We start from the raw sequence: 23845 nt of genomic DNA on the forward strand, positions 1-23845 counted from the left end.
TTTACTTATAAAATGTTTCGTGAAACAAATTGATCTTAATTTTGTTCTTATTGTTTATAAACAGGGATTGCGATGCTGAACTTGAAGAGAAATAATATCAAGGCAATCAAGTCCGAGTTATCTGCTGAAGTCTATAAGATATACATTTCTACATTTTTTTCATAAGAATAAAAGCTACTTATTTTAAAATGAACTCAAATCGTGTGGAACAAGGAAAGTCGGGCATGACTCGTGTACATTTTCTTTGCCAACGATGTGATCTTCCTCTGAGACTGGATTCAAGTTTCAGTGAGATGTCTCGTGAAATGTTCAAAGAATTAACAGGTGGGTGGATTGATTAGTAATATAATCAAACCAAGACAATGGTGGGAGGCCTTCCGAAAGCTCCTACATCCCCAGTATTCTTGTTCTAGTAGGGGGGTTTGGAAGGGGGGAAACTTTTTTTTCATAATGTTCTAGTAGGGGGGTTGGGAGGGGAGACTTTTAAACTTAAACTTTAAAAAAAAAAAATTAAATAGTTTCCCCCCTCCCAAACCCTCTACTAGAACATTATAAAAAAAAACAAGAATACTGGGGATGTAGGAGCTTTCGGCGGCCTCCTAAAGTGGTTGATAAGCACGTACGTCGATTCTCTTTTAATAGGGGCTGTAAAATGTCCGCTCGCCCAATGGAAGTGGAATGGAGTGGTGAACGCTCTTAATGAGCAGTCTGTTACTGTTGTTTAGAATTTAGAGAAGTTGCACCATAGAAAATAAAAACTTTGCAGTTATGGCAGCAGCCTCTTATGGTTCTCATACTACTATGTTATGACGATCGACCCAATCAGCAAGTCTAAGTCCGGTCCGCATTCGTGCACTGTCGCAAACCCGTCTGGTAGCATCGTCACAACACACTGTTCAACTAGATGCTCTGCCGTTTCGGGCTCATGCCCACATCGAGTACATGTGGGACAGCTGGAAAGTCCCCTCTGATGAAGCGCACTTGCTGTGAGGCGATTCAGCCGATTCGCAGCCACCCAGTGTCTCCTCTTACTGGTATCAAAGCCTGGCAACTTCTCATCAAGCTTAGAGGAGTGTACGTACCCACCCCCATGAGGGATTGAATTCGTCCAAACCGTGTATGCATCTCTGTCTGTAGTCAGGGAAGATGCGTACAAGGGTTGCCGGGACTTATTTCGGCTTGAAACGGGGGTACCGTCCATACTGCGCTTCAGAGGGGTATCCCCATTCCCTCCCTCTCGGATCTTATTTAGCCAGTTTACTGTAATCGTTTCCCTTCTGACATCAGGGGGCCAGATTGCTGCCATTATCGGGCCCCATTCTCTAGGAGTTGCTGCCATCGTTCCTGACACTATGTGCATTGACTTGCGAAGTTTTACATCCACCTTCTCAACATTTCTGCTTCTACTCCACACTGGAGCGTAATACTCCGCAGTGGAATAGCATAGTGCCACGGTGGACGTCCTCAAATTGCTTGGTTAGCACCCCAAGTCGATCCCGCCAGCTTCCTCAGAAGACTGTTGCTTTTCTCTATCTTCCTGGCAACTCCTTCGAGATGCACCCAATAGCTAAGGCTGCGGTTATGGTGGATTCAAACCCACAACCCGACTGTTACAGCACCTCTGCCTGGCCACGAGAAGGATGCTCAAGAAAAAGTGGTTTATGACAGAGTAACTATCTTGAGTCCCTCTCACCATTTATTGAGATGACACAAACACCATAAAAATGAAAGTTTGTTGGTTAAGCTTATGACTTCTATTCTCAACACACAAACATATAACCCAGACAATTCATTAAGCTCCGATATTGGATATAAAGACTTTGCAGCAATGGGGAAGTGAGTTTGATTAAGAAAAGACATTTGATGATGAAATATCAGTTTCGTTCATTGAATATACATCTTCAAAATTAAAACTTGAATTTATAAAAAGAGATATTTTTAAATATCTAAATAAAGATATATTGTTGTCTTGTATTTTGCAGAGCCTTTGTCAAATATTTCTGATATGGAAGAAAGCATTCAGCTGATCAGACGAGATGTAAGCATATTTTTTTTCTCTCCTTTTTTTCGTTCATTGTTATAATTTGACTAATGGACCCCAGATTACTGGCTATTGCTGGCAAGGTGTTATTTTCAAACTTCCAAGTGATGGTCTGCTATTATGTATTTTCTCTGTTTTGTATCTAATTGTTGTTTTTGCAATAAATACTTAAGATTATCTCATATCTTTTTTATTATAATTTTTCTTTTCAAACATCTGGCCGCAAGCTAAGATTTATTGCCTTTTACTTTTACTTTTAATTTTTTTATATCTGTTGAGTTGTCAACTTAAAATGGAACTCAAATAAAACTTATTAATACTTAATTTTAAAGAATGTTTTATTTAACTTTTATTCTGAATGCATGTGTCTTATGATTTATGTACTTAACGATGTGACAACTTAAACATACCAATCTAAGAATTATATATTCTACAGGAGGTACCGTACGAAGAGGCAGAGGGATTCAGTCAATCATTTGTCCCAAGAGGAAGGTAAGTTTGATGAAATCACTTGTAAGAAGTATGATCCTTGACTTGGAATTTCCTCTTGATTCCCTCCTGCCCCCTTATTAAATTTGCAGAAAATGTCTGATTCAAGCTACTTTTGTCACGAATATTGCTAAATTCTACAGTTGAAGTAAAGTACATGGACTTTCCTCTCTATCCCCTACTGATTTCTGAGCTACTTTTGTCACGAATATTGCTAAATTCTACAGTTGAAGTAAAGTACATGGACTTTCCTCCCTATCCCCTTCTGATTTCTGAGCTACTTTTGTCAACAATATTCCTAAATTCTATAGTTGAAGTATAGGACAGATACTTCATTTAATTTGTTTCTCATTTTAAGTTCATGGAATTGCATTAGAAGCGAGTTGGAATTTGTCTCTCATCTGGATTAAGATTGTGATCAGGGGGTAGTGGGGAGGGAGGGAGAAATGGCTAATCATTTCTCTTAATTTTAAAATCAAGGGTAAATACATAACTTGACGAAAGATACCAGAATTAGCTGGCCATTTAAGAAGTTTGCAATTTCGGGTATTCCTGTTCTATGCCTTTCACATTGATATCAATTTTAGTTGCAGGATTTTCCTCTTTTTGATTGGTCACTTTCAGAAAAGTTGAACTTGTGAACAGCAATCAATGATCAGAAATTGAAATTTGCCATTATATTTGTTTCATTTTTTTTTTTCTCTTATTTAGTTTTGAAGAGTCCAATGACTTCACGCTGGTGGGTGATTGTGGCCCAGGTAGTCTAGGTACCATGAGTATCAGAGCCAAGGTAAGGCGCCCCTCTCCCTGTGTGAGCTTTCATACATACCGCAGTGTTCAAAGTATTTTACAAGGCATTCTCATCATTTATATAAATATAATAACGAAAAAGTGAAAATGGCATTACAGACACTGGACATTTTGGGTATTACATAACAATAAGGAACGTTATGAACAAATTGGGTTTGGGGTTAACTTTTGTATAAATTTTTGTATAGTGCACACTTATTTTCACATATGTGGACAAAATACACTTTTTAGAGTCATTGAATACACTTTTCATCCTGGGAAGGTTGGCGGGTCTGTAAAAACTGTTTTTGTCCCTATCAGGGGTCTATAATTAAGAATTAATAACTTTTAAGTGAATGGGTTGATATTCAAGTTTCCTATTTTTCTTGCCCAGGTGACAGGTCAGCTGTTTGACATGATGTCTGGCTATTCTGAGATTGACCATCCTTTGTGTGAGGTAAAGTATCTAAAAATTTCTATCTTTTCATTCAGATTAATGCAACTGTTGCCAAACATTGCTATACTCTTTAAAAGATAAACTATTAAGCACCATAATCACAATCATCGTCATTGTCATTGTCATCACCATGATCATTATCTTCATCATTATCATCACGCACATCAATGCTATCATCATTATCATCATTACTGCCGTCATCATTTATACACATTGTTATTTACATGCTTATTCTATTTCAGGAGTGTACAGACCACCTTTTGGACACGCTTGATCACCAGTTAAAAATTGCTGAAGATGAAAGCAAAGAATACAAGTAAGGACTTCATGAATTATAACGAAGACGAGGATGGATTTTAATGATGATGATATATTCAATTTAAAAAAATTTTTTTTTGTTTTTTTTTTTTTTCCCCGAGAGACCACGTGGACTCTGATTCCACTTCTGCATAACTGTTTTTGGAATTGATAATCTCGACTGCACCTGGGATTGATCTCAGTTCCTTTTCATATCAAGCGGATACTCTCCTAGCGAAGCTATTGAGACCCCTTCTCTGCATAATGTAAGGCGTTTCTTAAATCAGTGCTGATGGTTTTCCTCGATCTCTTCGATTTCGGAGTCAGAGGAGAAATTTCCTGCTTAACTCACTCAATCCTAGAGAATTTTGCTACTTTTCAAAATTGGAAAAATGTAGTAAAATAAGCATTTACATAGATAGTTTTATTCAATTACCGTTAACATGCAAAAAATTTAATAAACATTAGCTTTGATACTACGCCTATAATTTGTTTCAGAAAACTGTAATAAATAGGTATGGGGGTAAAAGTTGCCTGGGTAAACTACGGATATAGTTGGTGTTAGGGTTGAGTGAGTTTTTTTTAAAAATTACATTTGCCCCAATCAAATGTACTGACGACAGTCAAAGACTTGAAAGGTGGAGAACAAATAGGTTCAGTTTCCCACTCTCCAGAAGTTATCTAGAGTACCAATGATAGTTTATCATTTTAAATTGGTCTAAAAATGAGGGTTGTTGCATTTTTTTTTCAATGGCACTTAAATTAAAGGCATTTGTTTGAAAATTTTCCTCCTTTTTTACTTTTTGTCACCATCAGCACTGTTAAATGGATGGTTTTAAGTAAGGACGAGTAAGTTTCCCCATAGTTTATAAAATTCATGTGATTTTTGTGTCTCACTTTTAATGGGAAAAATCCAAGCCAGGTTTTTTTTTCACTGATGTTAAACTTCATGGACACTTTTTTTTTTTTTTTTTTTTTTGCCAGAGTTTACAAACCCGCCTACTATTATTACGAAAAATTATTAGAATTACGAAGTTTTGGCTCTAAATTCAAAGCATCACGAGCATTTCTAAGTCATTAAAGCTTATTGAAAATGAAAGTTAATGAGAGACTACGTAATTTTAAGGATTTTGAAGTGTCATTTAATCTTTGCATTAGTATATTGTTGGTTTTTAAAGTTAACAACTGTAGTAACTACGATTTTTATCACCTAAAAATTACAATTAAAAAATTCAAGTAGGCAGGTCTTTTTTATAAAGCAGTATAGACTTTAGTCCTTTAAAAAAAAAAGGGAAGAGGGAAAAATACTTGTCTACTCGTGTATTCTAACTATGATGAAATTTCTTCAACGTGAAGCTTTTTTTTTTTTTTTTTTTTTTTTTGTAATTTATTTATTATTTTTTAATTTATTTATTTATTTATTTTTTGTACTCATTTTGACTAAAGAACTAGTTTTAGTTTCTCTTGTTTTTTCTCTCTTGATCCTCTGTAAAATATTAATTTTGATTACCAGGGAATTTTTGGACAATCTTGGCTATTCAGAAGAAGTCATTAATGAAGGCGAGTTGGATGAGGAACTTAGTCAGGTTTGTCGAGCAGATTGGCTTGTATTATTAACTTGAGCCGGTTATTTTTTTTACACTGATAAAACCCAAAGCTACATATTATTTTCATGAGTTGAATATGCAATTTTAATCAATTATTATTAATATTATTAATATCATTAATATTATTATTATTATTATTATTATTATTATTATTATTATTATTATTATTATTATTATTATTATTTTAATTAATTAATTTATTTATTTTGGAGGGGGAGGGGTAATGGTTGGATTCCCCGATTTGCATCAATTAATTTTATTGTTTTAAAAATCATTTTCGTGCTGACTGTTTTTAACGATGAATTACACCACTTCTTTTCATAAGTAATTATTCTTTTTAAAGGAATGGATATCTTGTGCTTTAGATTTTGATTATAACACATTTCTATATTTCTATGTCACTTTGTAGTTCTTAAAAGCCATAAAATCCATAAAGCCTGAGTTTATCGTTATTATTGTTTATTATTGTGAATGTCCTGATTTTATTATTGATTTACTTAATATGATTATTGATGATGGTGATTTTATTATTATTGTTGTTATTATTATTATTATTATTATTATTATTATTATTATTATTATTATCATCACTGTCATCTATACACCTAATGATGAAGACGTTTTCACATTACCAGTTGATACTGACACATCCGTTGTTGTTTGATTTACCAGCTGATGTTTGAGGAGAGACGATTGAAATATGAACTAGAGAAAACAGAGGAAGACAGGGCTCGCGTGGCTCAGCAGTTGAATGTGGAGAAGGAAAAGGGCAGCAAGCTGGAGGAAGATGAAGAAAAGTAAGTTTTCATTTTATGGGGGTTTACTCTATAAATAAAACTATCTCTGGAAAAAAAAATAGAAATCTATTTTCTTAGCCCACATCATTGTCAGGAAAAGAAGAAAAAAAATTATCCTGAAGGTAGAAGAATTTTTTTAATGAATTAATGTTTGTTTTTTGTCGCAAATCATTTTAGAAATGAATAAAAGTTATGTCAGTTTTCTTAAATTAAAATTTTATTCAGATTTGAGTTAGGGATTTAGTTGGACTTGAGTGAAAGACTTTATAGTTGTTTTTTTTTTTTTTTAAATAAATTAAATGCGACCCTTTGTCTCAAAACAGTAAAATGTCAGTGTAAGGTATTGAATAGTGATTTGATTTTTTCGTCATTTGATAATTTATAGAGGTATTGACCTCAATAAAACATATGAAATTAACCCAAGTCTCATGTATTTTTCTATAGCTTAATTTTTTAGCATCTTGAATGCATTCCTTTGCACTAATTTTATTAAGAAGCTTGCACCTTGAAATTCTCCATTATTCTTATAATTCATTTTAACCTTTTCCTCTGAAATCTTTATCCTTTCATATGTAAATATTGCTGCTCGAAGCTCAAAGAAATAAATAACAATGTGAAATTGAATGTAAGCTTCAATTTAATATACGAAAACAGATAAAATGGACGTTTCAGGTTTCCCCGTTATCAACAAAACAGGAAGAATGAAACGCTAATGTTGTCGACTTCATTCTGTTTTGTTGATAAAGGGAAAACCTGAAACGTCCATTTTATCTGTTTTCGTATATTAAATTAAAGCTTAGGTTTAATTTCACATTGTTGTTTATTTTACCATAATGCATTTATTTTATTTGTTTATTTATTTTTAAAAATTTATCCTCAGGTATTGGAAGGAGTTTAATGACAAGTGTAGGATGGCCATCGAACTGGAAGAAGATCAGAGAAGGTTTGAGTCATTATACATTTTTTTTAAAAAGAAAAAGAAAAACAAATTGAGCATTTCTATTGTGCAGTATCCACTAAACATGCTCAACGCGCTTTACAAGGGGCCCATATCCAACAGCAATACTTGATAGGACATTTAGTACAAGACCTGAGGCTTGTTAGGCAGTTCATAATTTTTTTTTCCGACAAAGATAATGCTGTTAATGGCCAGGTAATCATTTTACACCTCAGTACGATGAGAGAATGTGAGTAAAGCCTTTTTTCCAAGGACTTGGACTATGAACCGCTTAGAGCTGGACTCGAACCCTTGACTTTCTATTCCGAGGATGACTGTCATACCACTAGAACACATAGCTGCACAAAAGTAAAGATAATGGATAATTCCACTGCATTTCCATGGTGTCATCTTGCTCAATATAACAATGCTTTATTTATCTCATCCATTTGAAATTTCCATTTGGGACAGTTTGTCACCTGTTTTTTTTACTGGCACTCTTGCTTTAAAAAAAACACAAAAAAGAATTTGATCTTTTAAATAGTGCAATATTTACTCAACGTGCTCAAAGCACTTTACAAGCAGTCCCTAGCCAATTTAACATGCAGGATGAGACATGATGTCTGTTAGTGATATTACAATTTTTTATGGACAGAGACAATGAGTTAATGACCAGGTACTCATTTTACACCGAGGTAAGGTGAGAGAATGTTAGTAAAGAGCCTTTTCCAAGGACTCAACTATGCGCCACTCAGAGTGGGTTTCGAATGGGAGACCCTCCGATCAAAAGTCGAATGTCAAACCGTAAACCACATAGCCAGAATTGTAGGGTTTTTTAAACAATATTTTTGTTTGTTTCATTTCCTCATCTCTGCTGTAGTGCTGACAACCAACTGAAGTATGCACAGGCACAGCTAGATAGACTGAAGAAAACAAATGTCTTCAACGCAACATTCCACATTTGGTAAGAGCTAATCATCGTCATGTCAATATTATTATTGATACTGTCCCGTGTTGAATATGGTAGTGTATCGTTAGATGTGCCTCAAAAATAAAATTGATTACGATGCAATGTCAAGTAAAGCAGAATGAAAATATAAGTCAAGATTCCTCCGTCTCCCCTATTTTGGATTTTGATAATAAAATTGAAATATCCAACATATTACGCTTTTTCTAGAAGGATTGTCATTTTTTAAATAAATTATTATTTTGATCGGAATGAAGACAGCAGTGACATTTTATTCTCTTAACATTTTGGATTATATTAAAATGCTGGATGATTTGAACTGTATTAGGTATGGAATAAGAATAATTTAATAGTTTGAAACAAAGAAGAAAATAATAATAATACGTTTGGGACTCTAAACCCTTCTTTTGACAAAAACAAAAACAACTGATTGGTTTCAAGGTCAAATGGGGCTATCCCACATTATAAAAAAGTTTGTAACAAAGTTGCTTGGATGACATTTTCTAAATATATCAGACATTTTTTATTTAAAGATCATTCATTTTGTTATTACTATTAAAAGGGTTTGGACTTTTTCAAAACCACAAGTGATAGAAATCACCATACGAGTTTTAAAATTGATGAGATAGACTACTTGTTCTTAGGTTTGACCATCCAACTTAAACGGTTTATTTCTAATTTACACTAGTCATTGCATCATTTTGAAATGCCAATCCATATGGTGTTTGTTCATCATGCATTTTGACTTTTTTATCAGTATAAGTATACAAATTTTATTGTTTGATGCTCGTGATTGTCAAGTCTCCTTCTCCCTTCATCCCACCACCCCTCATTCCTAGATTATTTTGATCTTACTGGTGAATCACTGGATTGATTCATTTTTGTTGCCAGTGTGAACACAACTATTTGGAAAGTTATTGAATAATAATAATAATAATAATAATAATAATAATAATAATAATGTGTACTTTATTCATCAAAAAAATGGAAATTCGTTTACAGACGTGGCATGCATAAAAATGTATAAACACAAAGTTGAGAATCTATGGCAACAATGTATACATATATATAACTTGCGTTTGGAGAAATTTTAATTTATTTTTTATCCTTGATTAATATTTTTATATTTTCTAAATTATAGGCACGATGGCGAGTTTGGCACAATCAATGATTTCCGATTGGGAAGATTACCAGGAACAACTGTGAGTTGATGAATAATGCATAAGACAGTTTATTGAAAGGAAGAAGTGTCTATTTTATTATTATAGTTGTAGCTGACGATTCTTTGTGATCCTCAAGGGTCTGTAGATGGTATTGACACTTGTCTCGATCATTTCTATAAAACATCATCGTCATGATCATCATCATCATTATCATTACCATCATTATCACCATCCATTCATTTTCATCATCTTCATTATCATCACCACCACCACCACTATCATCATCATCATCATCATCATCATTATCATCACCACTACATCATCATCAGCACCAGCAACTTCGCTTTTATTTTATACCTACCTGCCTTTTTACATCACAGAAATTTATATCTGACATGAGAACTTCATCTCTGGATGTGAATATTTGAGTTGACTGTATAAGCTTTTCTTAATTAAAAAAAAAAAAGATCAAAGTAAAAAAGAAAGACGGAATTTATTCTTATAATGGGGATCAACATTGTTGCGTACAGCCAAGGTTAAAGTTTTATCATCAAGTACAGAATTACTGGCAAATCTAAAGTTTATAAAACTATTTTTCACATGCTGATATGCTAGAAACTTGCAAACCTTCTTAAATTAAGGATGATATGATCACGCTTTAACTCAAATGATTATTTAGAATTGCTAGGGCGAAATCGTGAGTCCTTCATCATCATGTGTCTTCGAATTGAATTGAACTTGAGTCCTTAAGTATGACTCTTTTACTACATTCCCTTATTAGGATAATGGAAAATTCCATTTATACGTAATGCACAGGCCGTTTTTATTCACCTTCGTTGCACAAGCCCAAACCACATCATTTAAAGAAAAAAATTTCTAGACATTTAATTTTTAAAAATTATTTATTTGTTTATTTATAATATATGTTGATTTCCACAATGCAGTAGAGGTAAAATAGATGACTGCCTGTTGGTAATAGCCTTTATTTCTACGCAAATATTGTGGGTTCTCCGTTAATATTAAAAATAAATGTAATATTTTAGCCGTTCATATTTTTATTATCTTTCAACTGTTTGTATTGGGATATTCTTAGACTCTTACATAGTATACTTTCAATCAATTTATGTTATGTATTGTTATTTTATTTATTTTTTTTTAGTTAGTTTTTTATTTGTTTTTATTATTATTATTATTATTATTATTATTCTTTTCTTAATTTCGTATTTTTCTTTCTTTCCTCTGTATTTCAGGTTGAATGGTCCGAAATCAATGCAGCCTGGGGACAAGTTGTATTGTTGCTGGTGTCTTTGTCCAACAAGATTGGCCTAGTCTTTAAAAAGTGAGTGTTTTCTTTAATTATACTTGAGCCGAGCTTGAGAGTAAGCAATTTCCCAATTATGAAAATTTAAGCTGGAATCCCATTATTCATTTTGATGAAGGGAATTTTTTTCCTCAGGGTCTATCTCAATCTTAAGACTCTTACTCAAGGAGAAGAAAAAACGAGATGTTAGCAGTGGATCTCGAACTAGGGTCTCCTGATTGTTTCATGAAATTGTGTATTTTCATTTTCCTATCAAAGTATTTCATTTTTTTTGTGACAATTTTTAAATATTTGTTTTATCCATTTGAAGGTATCGACCAGTCCCCTATGGTAATCATTCCTACATAGAAGTCCTGGATGAGAAGAAAGAACTTCCTCTTTATGGTTCTGGTGGAATTCGGTTCTTATGGGACACCAAGTAAGTCCTTCTTTGTTTTATTCTTTTTACTTTGCCATAAATTCCATATTTATTCTTACAAATCGTTTGATGTTTTTTTATATTGCAGAAGGTAGAGATGGGGAGGAGGGAGGGGGGCTATCTTTTTGATGTCGTGGTGTCATAAGGATAATCTTATTCTTTTTCATAGGATTTGTCCATGATATTCTCCAACAAAATCAAGTGAAAATCTATTCCTTTTTCTTCTTCTTCTTCTTCTTCTTCTTCTTCTTCTTCTTCTTCTTCTTCTTCTTCTTCTTCTTCTTCTTCTTCTTCTTCTTCTTCTTCTTCTTCTTCTTTTTCATCTTCTTCTTCTTCTTCTTCTTCTTCTTCTTCTTCTTCTTCTTCTTCTTCTTCTTCTTCTTCTTCTTTTTCATAATATTAAAATATCAAAAAAGTGTTAAAAATAGATGGTCAATCAAAAGTGTCTTGATATTGGTTTGAAAACAGTGCAGTGATAAAAAAAAAATATTTGAAGTTTTGTGTTTTTAAAAAAAGTCTTTTTCAAGAAAGTGAACCGGAAGAATTTGTCTTAAGTTCACCTTAAGCCATCAATAATCAATAACAAGACTGAAGATGACATCCCTTTAGAGCTTATATTGTTACAACAGGGACTGTTCATTTTGTTGGAAAATATTGTTGGGTTAATTTAGAGTCCATTTTCAGTGAGACTTCACTCCATTACATTCGATTAAAAAAAGAAAATGTCATCGTCTCCATAATTCCAGATTTGACTCTGCCATGGTTGCCTTCCTCGAATGTCTTCAACAGGTAAGAACTTTATTTGTGACCCATGGTGTCTAACTGCTATAACATTGAAGTGAGTTTAATAAGGAAAACAAAGTTTAGAGTTGAGACGATCAGATTTTTCGGATTAAAATTATTTTTTTTAAAGCTTTGGAAACAAACCCCATTCTTTCCAATGAAGACGTGTATTTCAGTTTGATATTGTGTAATTTTAGAATTTTATGTTTGTTTATTTTTGGTTATTTGTTCTGAGTTTTTTTGTTTTGTTTTGTTTTTTTGTATGTTTTTTTTTTATTGATTGTGGAAGGTTTTGAACCTAATTTTTTCCTGTTCATATTTATTTCATTCTTTAGCATTAAAATTGTATGATGACTGCTATCTCGTTAAGTCTTATATTGTCTATAACTGAATGTTCTAGATTAAAGTACAGCATGCTTTTATGTTTATTTCTTCATTTTGATTTAGTTCCGTGATGAAGTGGAAAAAGAAGATTCCAGTTTTAATTTGCCTTACAAGATGAGCAAAGGCAAGATCTTTGAAGGGGACAAGGCACAATATTCTATCAAGTGAGTTTGTGTTGCATTGGATTCTTGTGTTTGATGTAGTCAACCAGGACAGAAGCAGACTTGACAACTGGTTTGAATTTATTTTTACAATAGACATGTGACGTCATCAAAATATGTGTTTTAAATGTTTGATTGGGTGCTTACGTCATGAATGGGTGTGTTGTTTACAGATTAAGGTATGTGCTTATCAGGGGAATGAATATTGTGATTGTCAGAAAGAGACATAAAGTTAATCATTGAAAATTATCAGATAAGATAATATTTCTTACAGGCAAAGACGGGCTCGAGTTTGCTAATCATGGCATTTAACACCACGACTTATGTGACACCCCATCACTGAGGCACAATATTACCATTTTAATCGCATTTCAATATCAACGTCTCTTTCGTGCAAATTATTAAATTTTGAGTCAGTTGTGTCTCGGCAATTCTAGCGTGTTTGGCACGTACTCTACCAAAAGGTGAAGATTTGTCTGTAAACCTTCCAATATGAGTATGGTAGTTGTTTTCTCTTGATAATATAAAATGTGTTGTGCTACGCCCTGGCCTTGCTGGCTGAAAAGAATGAGGACTTTTAAGGTGTTCCCTAGTGACAGGTGCTGTGCCTTCAGCTGGACACAATGTTGGTTCTGTCTTTTTAGACTTTGAGTAGAAAATGTATCAACAATATCAATTTCACAGTAATACTATAACATGGTATCATTTGCAATCACAGTAATTTTCCAGTCAGATGTATTTGTAAACACCATTGATACAAACAAGCTGTTAACATCACCCTGGCTGTATTTAGCATTATGACCAGCTTCTTCTAAAGCATTACATTGTTTACTTCCAGACACAAACGCAGGATCCCACCAAGAGGAACATACTCAAATGCTTAGACTATTATATTTTTAAAAACAAAACTACAACAGTATACAACAGAGAAATTTATATGGAAAGAAAAATAACAAACTGCAATAACTTATAATTTACATTTTTATATTCAGCTCAAATGGAAATATATGCGTATCCAGAATGAGAAATACAGGATCTTGTCCAGTCCTATGTGTGAAAAATTGTGATTGGCTTTGGACCTCTTGTGACGATTTTGGGCACATATATCAATGAAAGCTCAACGTCTTATTACTATTATAATAATAATTCTTCTTCTTCTTCTTCTTCTTCTTCTTCTTCTTCTTCTTCTTTATTATTATTATTATTATTATTATTATTATTATTATTATTATTATTGTTATTATTATTATTATATCACAGAATGCAGTTCAACTCAGAAGAGCAGTGGACAAAAGCATTGAAGTACATGTTGACAAACCTCAAATGGGCCCTGGCATGGCTGTCAGCAAGGAAAAGCCTCGGAGATTAAGGGTTGGATGGAAGTCCCAAGAAAATTACCTTTGCAGTCCTACAGATCAAATCTAAATCTTCCATTCATTGTCTTGCCTTTTTCCTATTTTTTAATTTAAAAAATCATAAATTTATTGGCTAAATTCATTTTACATTTTCTAAACTTTCAGAGTCGGTAAGAGAGTAAAATGCTATGTTTTTTATTTCTTTCGTACCCGATTATTTAAGTTTAGTTAGTGTACCTTTATTTTAAAAGACCTTTTGTGAAATTGACAAACTTATTCGATATTATCACCAATTGATCCTTTCTTTCTTTTTCAAATTTATATTTCACGAGAAGGAATATTGACTTGGCTGTTGTGGCAGGTCTATGTCTAGAATGTTGATGATTCATTAATATACAGGAGAAATGGGGGGAGTGCAAAAGTAGGCAGACAATGCAGTGATGGAAAAGGGAAAAACACATGCATTATATTTACTGCATTTATTATACAAAGAAATGGATGTTGCATAGGCATGTAAAAAAAGAAGCCCTTTTCCCGAATTGGTACTCGAGTACATCATCATCATTAACCTCTTCATCATCATCACCATTATTATTATTATTATTATTATTATTATTATTATTATTATTATTATTATTATTATTATTATTGTTATTATTGTTATTATTATTATTACTAGTGTTATGACCTGAATTTTGATTTTTCATTTCTTTATATATATATATTTTTTTATTTTTTTTTAATTTTATTTAAAACTAGAGATATTTTGAAATGTCACATAATGTAAATCTTGCCTTCGAACTTTCCTTTTTGTAAATCTCTTTATAAACAATATTGAGTGAATATTTATGATTTTCTCAAAGAGTAATCTTTATGCAAGACTAGGATGGTTTCCTATGATAAATGGCACTCTCAAGCGTTTCTGGAGAGGAGATAAATGTGATTTTTCTTGATGATGATTTGGTGATAACGTTAAGCATTCTCTTTGATTGCTTTCCCTCTGTTTTTGGTGTCTACTATAATAATGGCTCACCATTGTTAATCTGTTACAGTAGAATCCTGATAAAGTCAACACCACCAGAAAAGAAAGATTTCTGGATTGAACTCACTCAATCCTAGAGATTTTTGCTACTTTTCAAAATGGGGAAAAAATGTATTAAAATGAGCATGTACGTAGATAGTTTTATTCAACTCTACCATTAACATGTAATAATGAAAAATATTAGCTGTGATACTACGCCTTTAATTTGTCTTATAAAAAATGTAATAAATAGGCATGGGGTGAAAGTAACCCGCGTAAACTTCATACTTGCTGCAATTGAGCTTTTATATAGTGCAATATCCACTAAACGTGCTCAAAGCACTTTACAAGGGGTCCCTGGCCAACAGCAACACTTAACATGAAGGACGAGACATGACGCCTGTTAGGTGAAATTACAAATATTTTTTTTTCTGACAGAGACAACACTGAAAACGGTCAGGTACTCATTTTATACCCAAGTATGGTGAGAGAATGTGATTAAAGAGCCTTTTCCAAGGACTCAACTATGTGCTGAGCTAAGCTCGAACCCAGAACTTTTCAATCCAGAACCGAGTGTCATCATACGACTAGACCACATAGCCGCACGAAGATCTATTTTTGTGTTGAGTGGGTGTGAAGTTTGAAGGAAAGATTGTCCTGAAAATGGTCGGTATGGAGAGAGTTAAACAAGGTTGACTTTATCCATTATCAATGAGAAAATTTGAGATCAACAAAAGGTATTGGACTTTATATGGATTCCACTGTTTTATGATGGGATGAAGATTATATCGAAAAGGAAATCTAAAGTTGAAGTTGTAAAAAATTTCAGATTTTGCAATTTATATCTCTTTTTTCATACTCATTTTATATAAGGTTTTTTTTTTTAATTTATCAACAATAGGTTGTCAAAGTTTGCCTTTTAACAATGCATAATTACTAGTTCCAACCGGTCAGGAACAATGACTGATGAAAATGTTATTTTCAACTGGGGTGTAAATAATGACTGTTAGAGCCAGGGCAGGAAATCTTCCGAATTGTCAGATTTCCTACAGTACAACTTTGTTCGATAAATTCTGTCACGTGTCAACGCAAAAAAAAAAAATAAAGAAAAAGGCAGAAAGAAAAAAAATGATGTGGCCTATTGGAACCAGTAATTCTGCATTGTTGAAAGGAAGTGATGTCACAACTTTGGAACTCTATATTTTTTTTTTACCATAGCATTGCATCATTCCAGACATAACATTAGTTTGAGATGGTGAGTCAAACATGTGTGTGAATTTGATAGAATATTGATTTATCTGTGTAGACGTCTCAGTTTTTAAATGATTAGGGAGGGTGGTGATATATAAGATTGATTTATCTGTGTAAACGTCTGAGTTTTAAATGATTTTGTAGGGTGGTGCATAGATGAATTTCTGGGTGGGGTTCCTGACCTCCCATAGTGGGCAGGGAAGTACTTACTGTGTCTTCTATCCCCCTATATCTGTTTTCCAACTAGCTTTCTATCTTTGTCTTGAAATGAGATTACTTGGTTTTGTCCTGGCACTGGCTGGGAGGGAAACAGTCAAATGTATAGTTTGGGGAGATGATATTTTTTTCCTTGTAATTGTAAATCATCTCTCTGTTATGCACTGTATTATGTTTTCTTTGTATTGTATATGATTTGTAAAACATTTGAGTGTATTCATCTTAGAGGGGACCTCTACTTGTGTCCGGATGGACTTTTAGGTGATCTCAATCTAGGTACTTTGATGGTTTGCTCTTGGAATTTACATCTATTTCCTTTTTGAACCAATTCCCCTTTGTCTTACCTTTTCTTGGGTGCTCTAATTGTAATTCTAGAACTTTTTACTAACCCATTTTCTTCCTATTTTCTGGCGCTGATATGACCTTAATGTGTTGCAAGCGCCGTAAAACACTTAAAAACAAACAAAAACATAGATGAATTTGGATTTATTTTAACACGTTTGTCTTTTCCTGTAGTTCTTCTTGTGAGTGAGTGTGTATTGTGTGTGTGTCTTTGTGTGTTGTGTGCTAAAACGAATCTAGTTGGTAATTTGAATTTTTTGTCAATTTCAAGTCTTGTGTTCATTTCTAATTATTGGTGGTCAATGTTGTTCATTTTATAGTAATTTTGCGTTTATTTTTAAAATTCAAGTTTTCTTTTGTATTTGTGTGTTGTGGTTTGTGTGTGTATGAGGGAGAGAGAGAGAGTTGGTTGTCATCTTTCAATCTTAATATTTGCATTTTGTTTTGTTTTTTCATTTGTAAATTTTCATTTCAATGAAACCATTTCATATGTTTTTTCGTAGACTAAAATGTATAAATAATTGTTGTCTTTCCTCATATTCATATTTTTTATAACATGTCAATCACAGCAATGAAGTCTTTCAGCCTGCTTCTGCAATAGATGATATTGATAATAAAGTTATGTTTATTATGAAATAATCCAACTTGGAATGATATTGTGTGTCTTTCAACTTTATTTTCTTGCTTTTCCTTTTTTTGTTTTTTTTATAGCGCTTTTTGTGGAATAACACAAACTTTGCTGTTTCATATAACCATGGATGCAAGGAACTGGGTGGGGTTCCTGACCTCCCATAGTGGGCAGGGGGGTACATACTGTGTCTTCTATCCCCTTATATCTGTTTTCCAACATGCTTTCTGTCTTAGTCTTGGAATGAGATTACTTGGTTTTGTCCTGGTCCTGGCCAGATGCCCTGGCTGAGAGGGAAACAGTCGAATGTATAGTTAGTTTTAGGAGATGATATTTCTTTCATTGTAAATCATCTCTCTTTATGCACTGTATTATGCTTTCTTTATATTATATATGATTTGTAAAATATTTGAGTGTGTTCCTCTATGCTTGTGTCTGGGTGAGGCTTTTAGTGATCTCAAACTAAGTACTTTGATAGAGTGCTTTTGGAATCTACACCTGTTTCTTATTTGAACCAATTCCCCTTTGTCTTCCCTTTTCTTGGATGCTTTATTGTAATTCTAGAACTTTTTACTATCCCATTTTCTTCCTTTTTACTGGCGCTGATATGACCTTAATGTGTTGCAAGCGCCGTAAAACCCTTAAAAACAAAAAAAACGATACAAGGAAGTTAAGCCAAAAAAGCCTGAAATCCATTCCCAACAAATTCAAAAATCCTGAAATCCTGGATGGGGTTTCTGGCCTCTCATAGTGGGCAGGGAGGTAAGTACTTACTGTGTCTTCTATCCCCCTATATCCGTTTTCCAACATGCTTTCTGTCTTGGTCTTTGAATGAGATTACTTGGTTTTGTCCTGGCCCTGACCGAATATCCTGGCTGAGAGGGAAACAGTCAAATGTATAGTTCGTTTTGGGAGGGTTTTTTTTTCATTGTAAATCGTCTCTCTGTTATGCACTGTATTGTGTTTGTTTACATACTGTTTTAATTATGATTTGTAAACATTTGAGTGTATTCCTCTTAGTTGGGACCTGTGCTTCCTGGATGAGACTTTTAGGTGATCTCAACTTAGTACTTTGATAGCGTGCTCTTGGAATCTACATCTGTTTCCTCTTTGAACCAATTCCCATTTGACTTTCCTTTTCTTGGCTGCTTTAATTGTAATTCTAGAACTTTTTACTACTATCCCATTTTCTTCCTTTTTACTGGCGCTGATATGACCTAAATGTGTTGCAAGCGTCGTAAAACCCTTAAAAACAAACAGTGACTAGTTGTCCATCTCTTGTGTAGCGTATTGTGAGACAACTTTTTCCGACTCTAAATTCGTAATTTTTATAATTTTAGTTCTAAATTCACTTTTCTGTTCAGTGTCCAATTCATCCCGACATACCACCGTTTTGAGATGTGGGTCACATTCATCCCGACATACCACCGTTTTGAGACGTGGGTCACATTTTGTTTGTAAAATAAAGATATTTGCACCGCCCATGGTTGTCTTCTGTTGTTGCCGAAGGTGTGAAAAGGAAGAATATTGATAGATATACCTGTCATCTGCAGTTTTTGCCAAATTGGGACCTAAAATTTGCCAAAATTTGCCAACCCCCCCCCCCCCCCCCCCAAAAAAAAAAAAAAAACCAACAAATTTGCCAAAAAGCCCAAAACTTGCCAAAAAATTTGCCGAGGAGAACTAAGCATTTCAGTAAAAATTAATACGCGGTACAGAAGAAAAAAAAATATAAAAGACAATTTATTACATTTAAGGAGGCTACATTATGAATAGCGTTGTTACAAAGATTTTAAAGGATCATTATCCGTAGAGAGTAGCTTCCTTTGGTTTGGGCCCAGGCACAGAGTTCTATGGGCCCAGGCAAAGCTGCAACATTTCTCAAGTTTTGCACTTTTTTTTTCGTTATTTTGTTTTCGCTTCTTTTTTTTCTCAAAATTTGCCACGCGATTTGCCAATTTTGGGAAATTTGCCAAAATTTGCGGATCGCCCTGATATTTGCGGCCGCAAAAAATGCAGATGACAGATATACCATCAGAAAGAGGCAGTTACGGTTTCTGGGACATGTGTGGAGAAGAGACGAAATAGTAAAGTTGGTAACATCTGGCAATATACGAATTTTGAGATCTGGATGATCGAAGGAAAGAGCTTGAGGAACACATAGAATGACATAGAGTCATCTCCTGATAATCGCAACACCTTGGGGTCAGTGAACATGTTGCGATTAACCGAAGTTGAGTTTCCTTTCCACTATTGCAACATTTTACACGTATAATATGGTAAACTGAAACCAGTTGTTGTAAACATTGTTCTGAGTATATCACAGACTGAGCAATTCGATTTAAACAAAAACCATATGGCAGCCCTGTATAGGGAATGAGAGTAGCGTCCCTTGTTGGACATCACCTTACAGAGAGAACGTCAAAATGGTTTTGCGCATGCGTCTCTCTCGTCCTCACTTTCGGTGAAGTGTCTCATGCCGCTTTCACCGGAAGCAAGGACGAGAGACGCATGCGCACAACCAACATGACGTTCTCTCTCTCATAACTTTTCTGCCGGTGACGTCCAAACAAGGGACGCTACTCTTCCGCTAATCTCATTCCCTATAGATTTTGACGAGGAAAAGCATCTTTGATACAAGCCAACATCTTATTCAGATTGGATTAACTTTCACTCTTTTGTTCTCAACATTTGTAAGAGTCAAAGAGATTAGCCGTGCATTTTAGTTTGATATAATATTTGACAAAGCAGAGAGAAACATACAAGAAATACCGGTTTTTGGGTATCCAATATTAAATGATTTAATTAATGGGATATTTGCAACAGTACACAGGATAAGAATCTTGAGAGTTGTATTTTAGTTTTATACTAGACAAAACAGTGAGGAAAGTACAAGAAATACAGATTTTAGGTATCCAACATTTATTTGTAAAATATGGGATATTTGCAAAAGTGAAGTACACAAATCTTTAGTTGTATTTTAGTTTTATAAAGTGCTAGACAAAGCAGAGAGAAAAAAAAAAGATATATAGGTTTTAGGTATCCGGTATTTAGGAATATGTGACCCGCCGTCTCTAAATGGTATTACGTCGGTAACTAGGGTGCAAAAAAAAAAAAAAATAGAAATTATTGACAAATACATGAAACTTGGGGTTTGTTTCGATTTGTTATTTTAGAGAATGAAGACAATTTATCACAATGCAAAAGCTCAAAAATTGGTATTTACTATCAATTTAATTCTTAAGTCACTTTTCGAAGTCCAATTTATCCCGACATAATACCGTTTTGTGACGAATGGTCACATATAATATGGGATATTTACAACAGTACACAGGGTAGAAGAAGTCTCGAGAGTTGTATTTTAGTTTTATACAATGCTAGACAAAGCAGTGAGTGTAAATGTTGCTGCTCGAAGCTCGAAGAAATAAATAATAACGTGAAGTTGAATGTAAGCTTCAATTTAATTACAAATTATTTAATTACATTTGATCTGTTTTTGTAATTAAATTGAAGCATTTGATCTGTTTTTGTAATTAAATTGAAGCATTTGATCTGTTTTTGTAATTAAATTGAAGCATTTGATATGTTTTTGTAATTAAATTGAAGCATTTGATCTGTTTTTGTAATTAAATTGAAACATTTGATTTGTTTTTGTAATTAAATTGAATCATTTGATTTGTTTTTGTAATTAAATTGAAGCATTTGATCTGTTTTTGTAATTAAATTGAAGCATTTGATCTGTTTTTGTAATTAAATTGAAACATTTGATTTGTTTTTGTAATTAAATTGAAGCTTACATTCAACTTCACGTTATTATTTATGACAAAGCAGTGAGGAAAATACAAGACAACAAAGCTACAGGTTATACGTGTCCACCAATGGAAAAAAAAAAAGAAGAAGAAGAATATTTGGCCCATCACGTCAAACCGGTACTATGTCCGGGTGATACAGATGTCAAAAGGTTATTTTAATTGTAAAAATAACCGCAAATTTAACCATCACGTCAAACCGGTACTATGTCCGGGTGATACAGATGTCAAAAGTAAGTTACCTTTAAACCTGTCAAACCGGTACTATGTCCGGGTGATACATATGTCAAAAGGTTATTTTAATTGTAAAAATAACCGGAAATTTAACCAATCTTCTCTAAATGGTATTAATTACATCGTTCTCAGATCTAGGTTATTTAGAGGACTTCTGTTGTTTCAAATCCTCTGCTATTTTCTTCTGCTTGAGGTCCAGGCCCTCAGTATTATTAGTATCTATACATCTTCAAAAACCATTGTAAACAGTCTGGTTGTTGGGAATTTATCCATGTTTATTAGTTCTTTAATCATCCCCCCCCCCCTTTTTTTTTTTTTAATTAGTTTAAGGAACGAAACTCTTTATAATAATGCATTCAAGTATTCAATAATTTTAAAAATTAAAATAAAAAAAATTGAGCTTTTTATAGCGCAATATCCACTAATGTGCTCAAAGCGCTTTACAAGGGGTCCCTGGTCAACAGCAACAATTAACATGTAGGACAGGACATGACGCCTGTTAGGCGATATTACAATTTTTCGGACAAAGACAACGCTGTTAACGGCCAGGTACTCATTTTACACCTGAGTATGGTGAGAGAATGTGAGTAAAGAGCCTTTTCCAGGGACTCAACTATGCGCCGAGCGCGAGGCTCGAACCCAGGACCTTCCGATCCGAAAGCGAGTGTCATACCACTAGACCACATAGCCGCACATAAATGAAACTTAATGTAAGTGTAGCATGTCCACCGTTGGTGCACATATTTGCAGGTCTGATAACTGAACTCAATTTTGGGCTTGTTCAAACACTATCTGTTTCCTATTTGAACCCACTCCCCTTTGTCTTAATTTTTCTTGGGTGCTTTGATTGTAAATCTACAATTTTGACTATTCCATTTACTTCTTTTTACTGGCGCTGATATGACCTAAATGTGTCGCAAGCACCGTAAAACTCTTAAAACCAAGCATTGTTATATTGAATAATATTTTGAATGGGTTTGATAGTAACTCGATTACAACTAACAATGTCAATGAACCCAACATAATTTGGGTTATCAGACCTGAAAACAGGCACATGTCGTGCCCCCCCCCCCCCCCCCCGCCCTACAATGACCCCTTTGAGATATGACTTGTGACAAATGTGTAACTATGTCTCCATTTTAGAAGCCAGTTGACTACCTTTCGTTTCGGGGAGCTTTGACAAGAGTAATGAGGAGATTATTAAAAAACTGATTAGGCACATTCCAGGTAGCCAGGGTTCCATTGCGTGTAATGGCACAAGGTAAGGCGCCAGCATCCCTCCAAGACACCCTCCCGTGATACAAAGGCCCATGCCGGATGTTCGGAGAGTAGTTGGAAACAGTTCCGCCAGGTATAGAAAATTGATATTGAAACTTATACTGATAACAAGCCTGCCCAACAAGTAACAGACAGTTGATGTTATGACAATGTGTTGTGTGTTAGCTTTATCGTCTACAAACTCTAAACTAGTGGAAACCAAGAGAAAAACTGCCGCAGAGGCCATGGAAAAAATCACAGCAAACCGCCTTCCATAGTACCTGAGCACGATCAATCCCAAGAGACATCCCGGAACTTCCAAAAATGACATGAGAGCCGTGTTCAGATACAGATTTCCAGCTAGCGTTGATGCGCTTAGATACATTCCAATATATGAGATATTCGTGGTAAATGTAACCAACCATGATACGACTAGGCACTTTCGAAGTTTCTTATTTCGGAAGATGTCCAAAATATTGTAATTTTTTGTAGCTTTTTCAACTTTTTGTGACTGGCATTCTTGATTACACAGATTCTTCCATACATTTACCACATCGTCGAAATTCAAACCATTAAATCTACAAGCCTTCTGTAAAATTTGTTCAGCCTTTTGGTAGTTACCGTGACTGAAGAGCCATGATGCAGATTCATCCACAAAATAAATTAAGAGTAACGGAAAGATACAACAAGCTGACAAACATATATGCAGTTCCCTCCAGTTATGGTCACGAAAACCGTACGCTATCCCACACAACAGCATTGAAACAAACGGCCACTGAAGTCCTATATAGACCCCGAGTCGCGCACGATGTTTGGAGACGAGAAACTCCGCGCCAAGTACTAACGTCGACGATGAAATCCCAGAACCGAAAAACCCAGAAAAGAAACGAAAAGCAATCATGGCGAAAACATTCGGAGAAAAAGCAGCACCAAGTTCTGATAACGAACTCATAAAAATGGCAATTGTTACCGTCTTCTTTCTGCCATATTTGTCAGAGAACGCTGAAGTAAGGATAATCCCAATAGACCAGCCAAGTGACATGACAGTTTGCGCCATTTCAGCAATCCCTCTGGATTTACAAACCAAATCCCATTCCGAAACAATTGACGTGTGTTTACCA

General features: G+C 34.2%; 2 protein-coding genes across 2 annotated transcripts in view; one reads left to right on the top strand and one right to left on the bottom strand.

The window, feature by feature from the left end:
* Window positions 1–67: 67 nt before the first annotated feature.
* On the top strand, window positions 68–17440 carry LOC144958562 (beclin-1-like). Its single transcript, XM_078890623.1, has 16 exons — window positions 68–324; window positions 1983–2038; window positions 2478–2533; window positions 3242–3320; window positions 3714–3776; window positions 4019–4092; window positions 5587–5659; window positions 6353–6477; window positions 7358–7420; window positions 8295–8378; window positions 9523–9583; window positions 10795–10883; window positions 11176–11283; window positions 12030–12072; window positions 12514–12614; window positions 13872–17440. The coding sequence occupies exons 1-16, from the start codon at window positions 189–191 to the stop codon at window positions 13978–13980; spliced, it is 1320 nt and encodes a 439-aa protein (XP_078746749.1). The 5' UTR covers window positions 68–188; the 3' UTR covers window positions 13981–17440.
* Window positions 17441–21491: 4051 nt separating this feature from the next.
* Window positions 21492–23845, bottom strand: part of LOC144958862 (solute carrier family 22 member 6-A-like) — a 12487-nt gene continuing 10133 nt past the window's right edge. Inside the window, exon 3 of the mRNA XM_078891115.1 lies at window positions 21492–23845. This exon is cut by the window's right edge and continues 193 nt beyond it. Coding sequence (XP_078747241.1) covers window positions 22594–23845 — 1252 coding nt within the window. The 3' untranslated portion in view covers window positions 21492–22593.

Source organism: Berghia stephanieae, chromosome 13 (genome assembly GCF_034508935.2).
Source record: "Berghia stephanieae isolate SIO BIC M18660-M18661 chromosome 13, UCSD_Bste_1.3, whole genome shotgun sequence".
Classification (NCBI taxonomy): domain Eukaryota; kingdom Metazoa; phylum Mollusca; class Gastropoda; order Nudibranchia; family Aeolidiidae; genus Berghia; species Berghia stephanieae.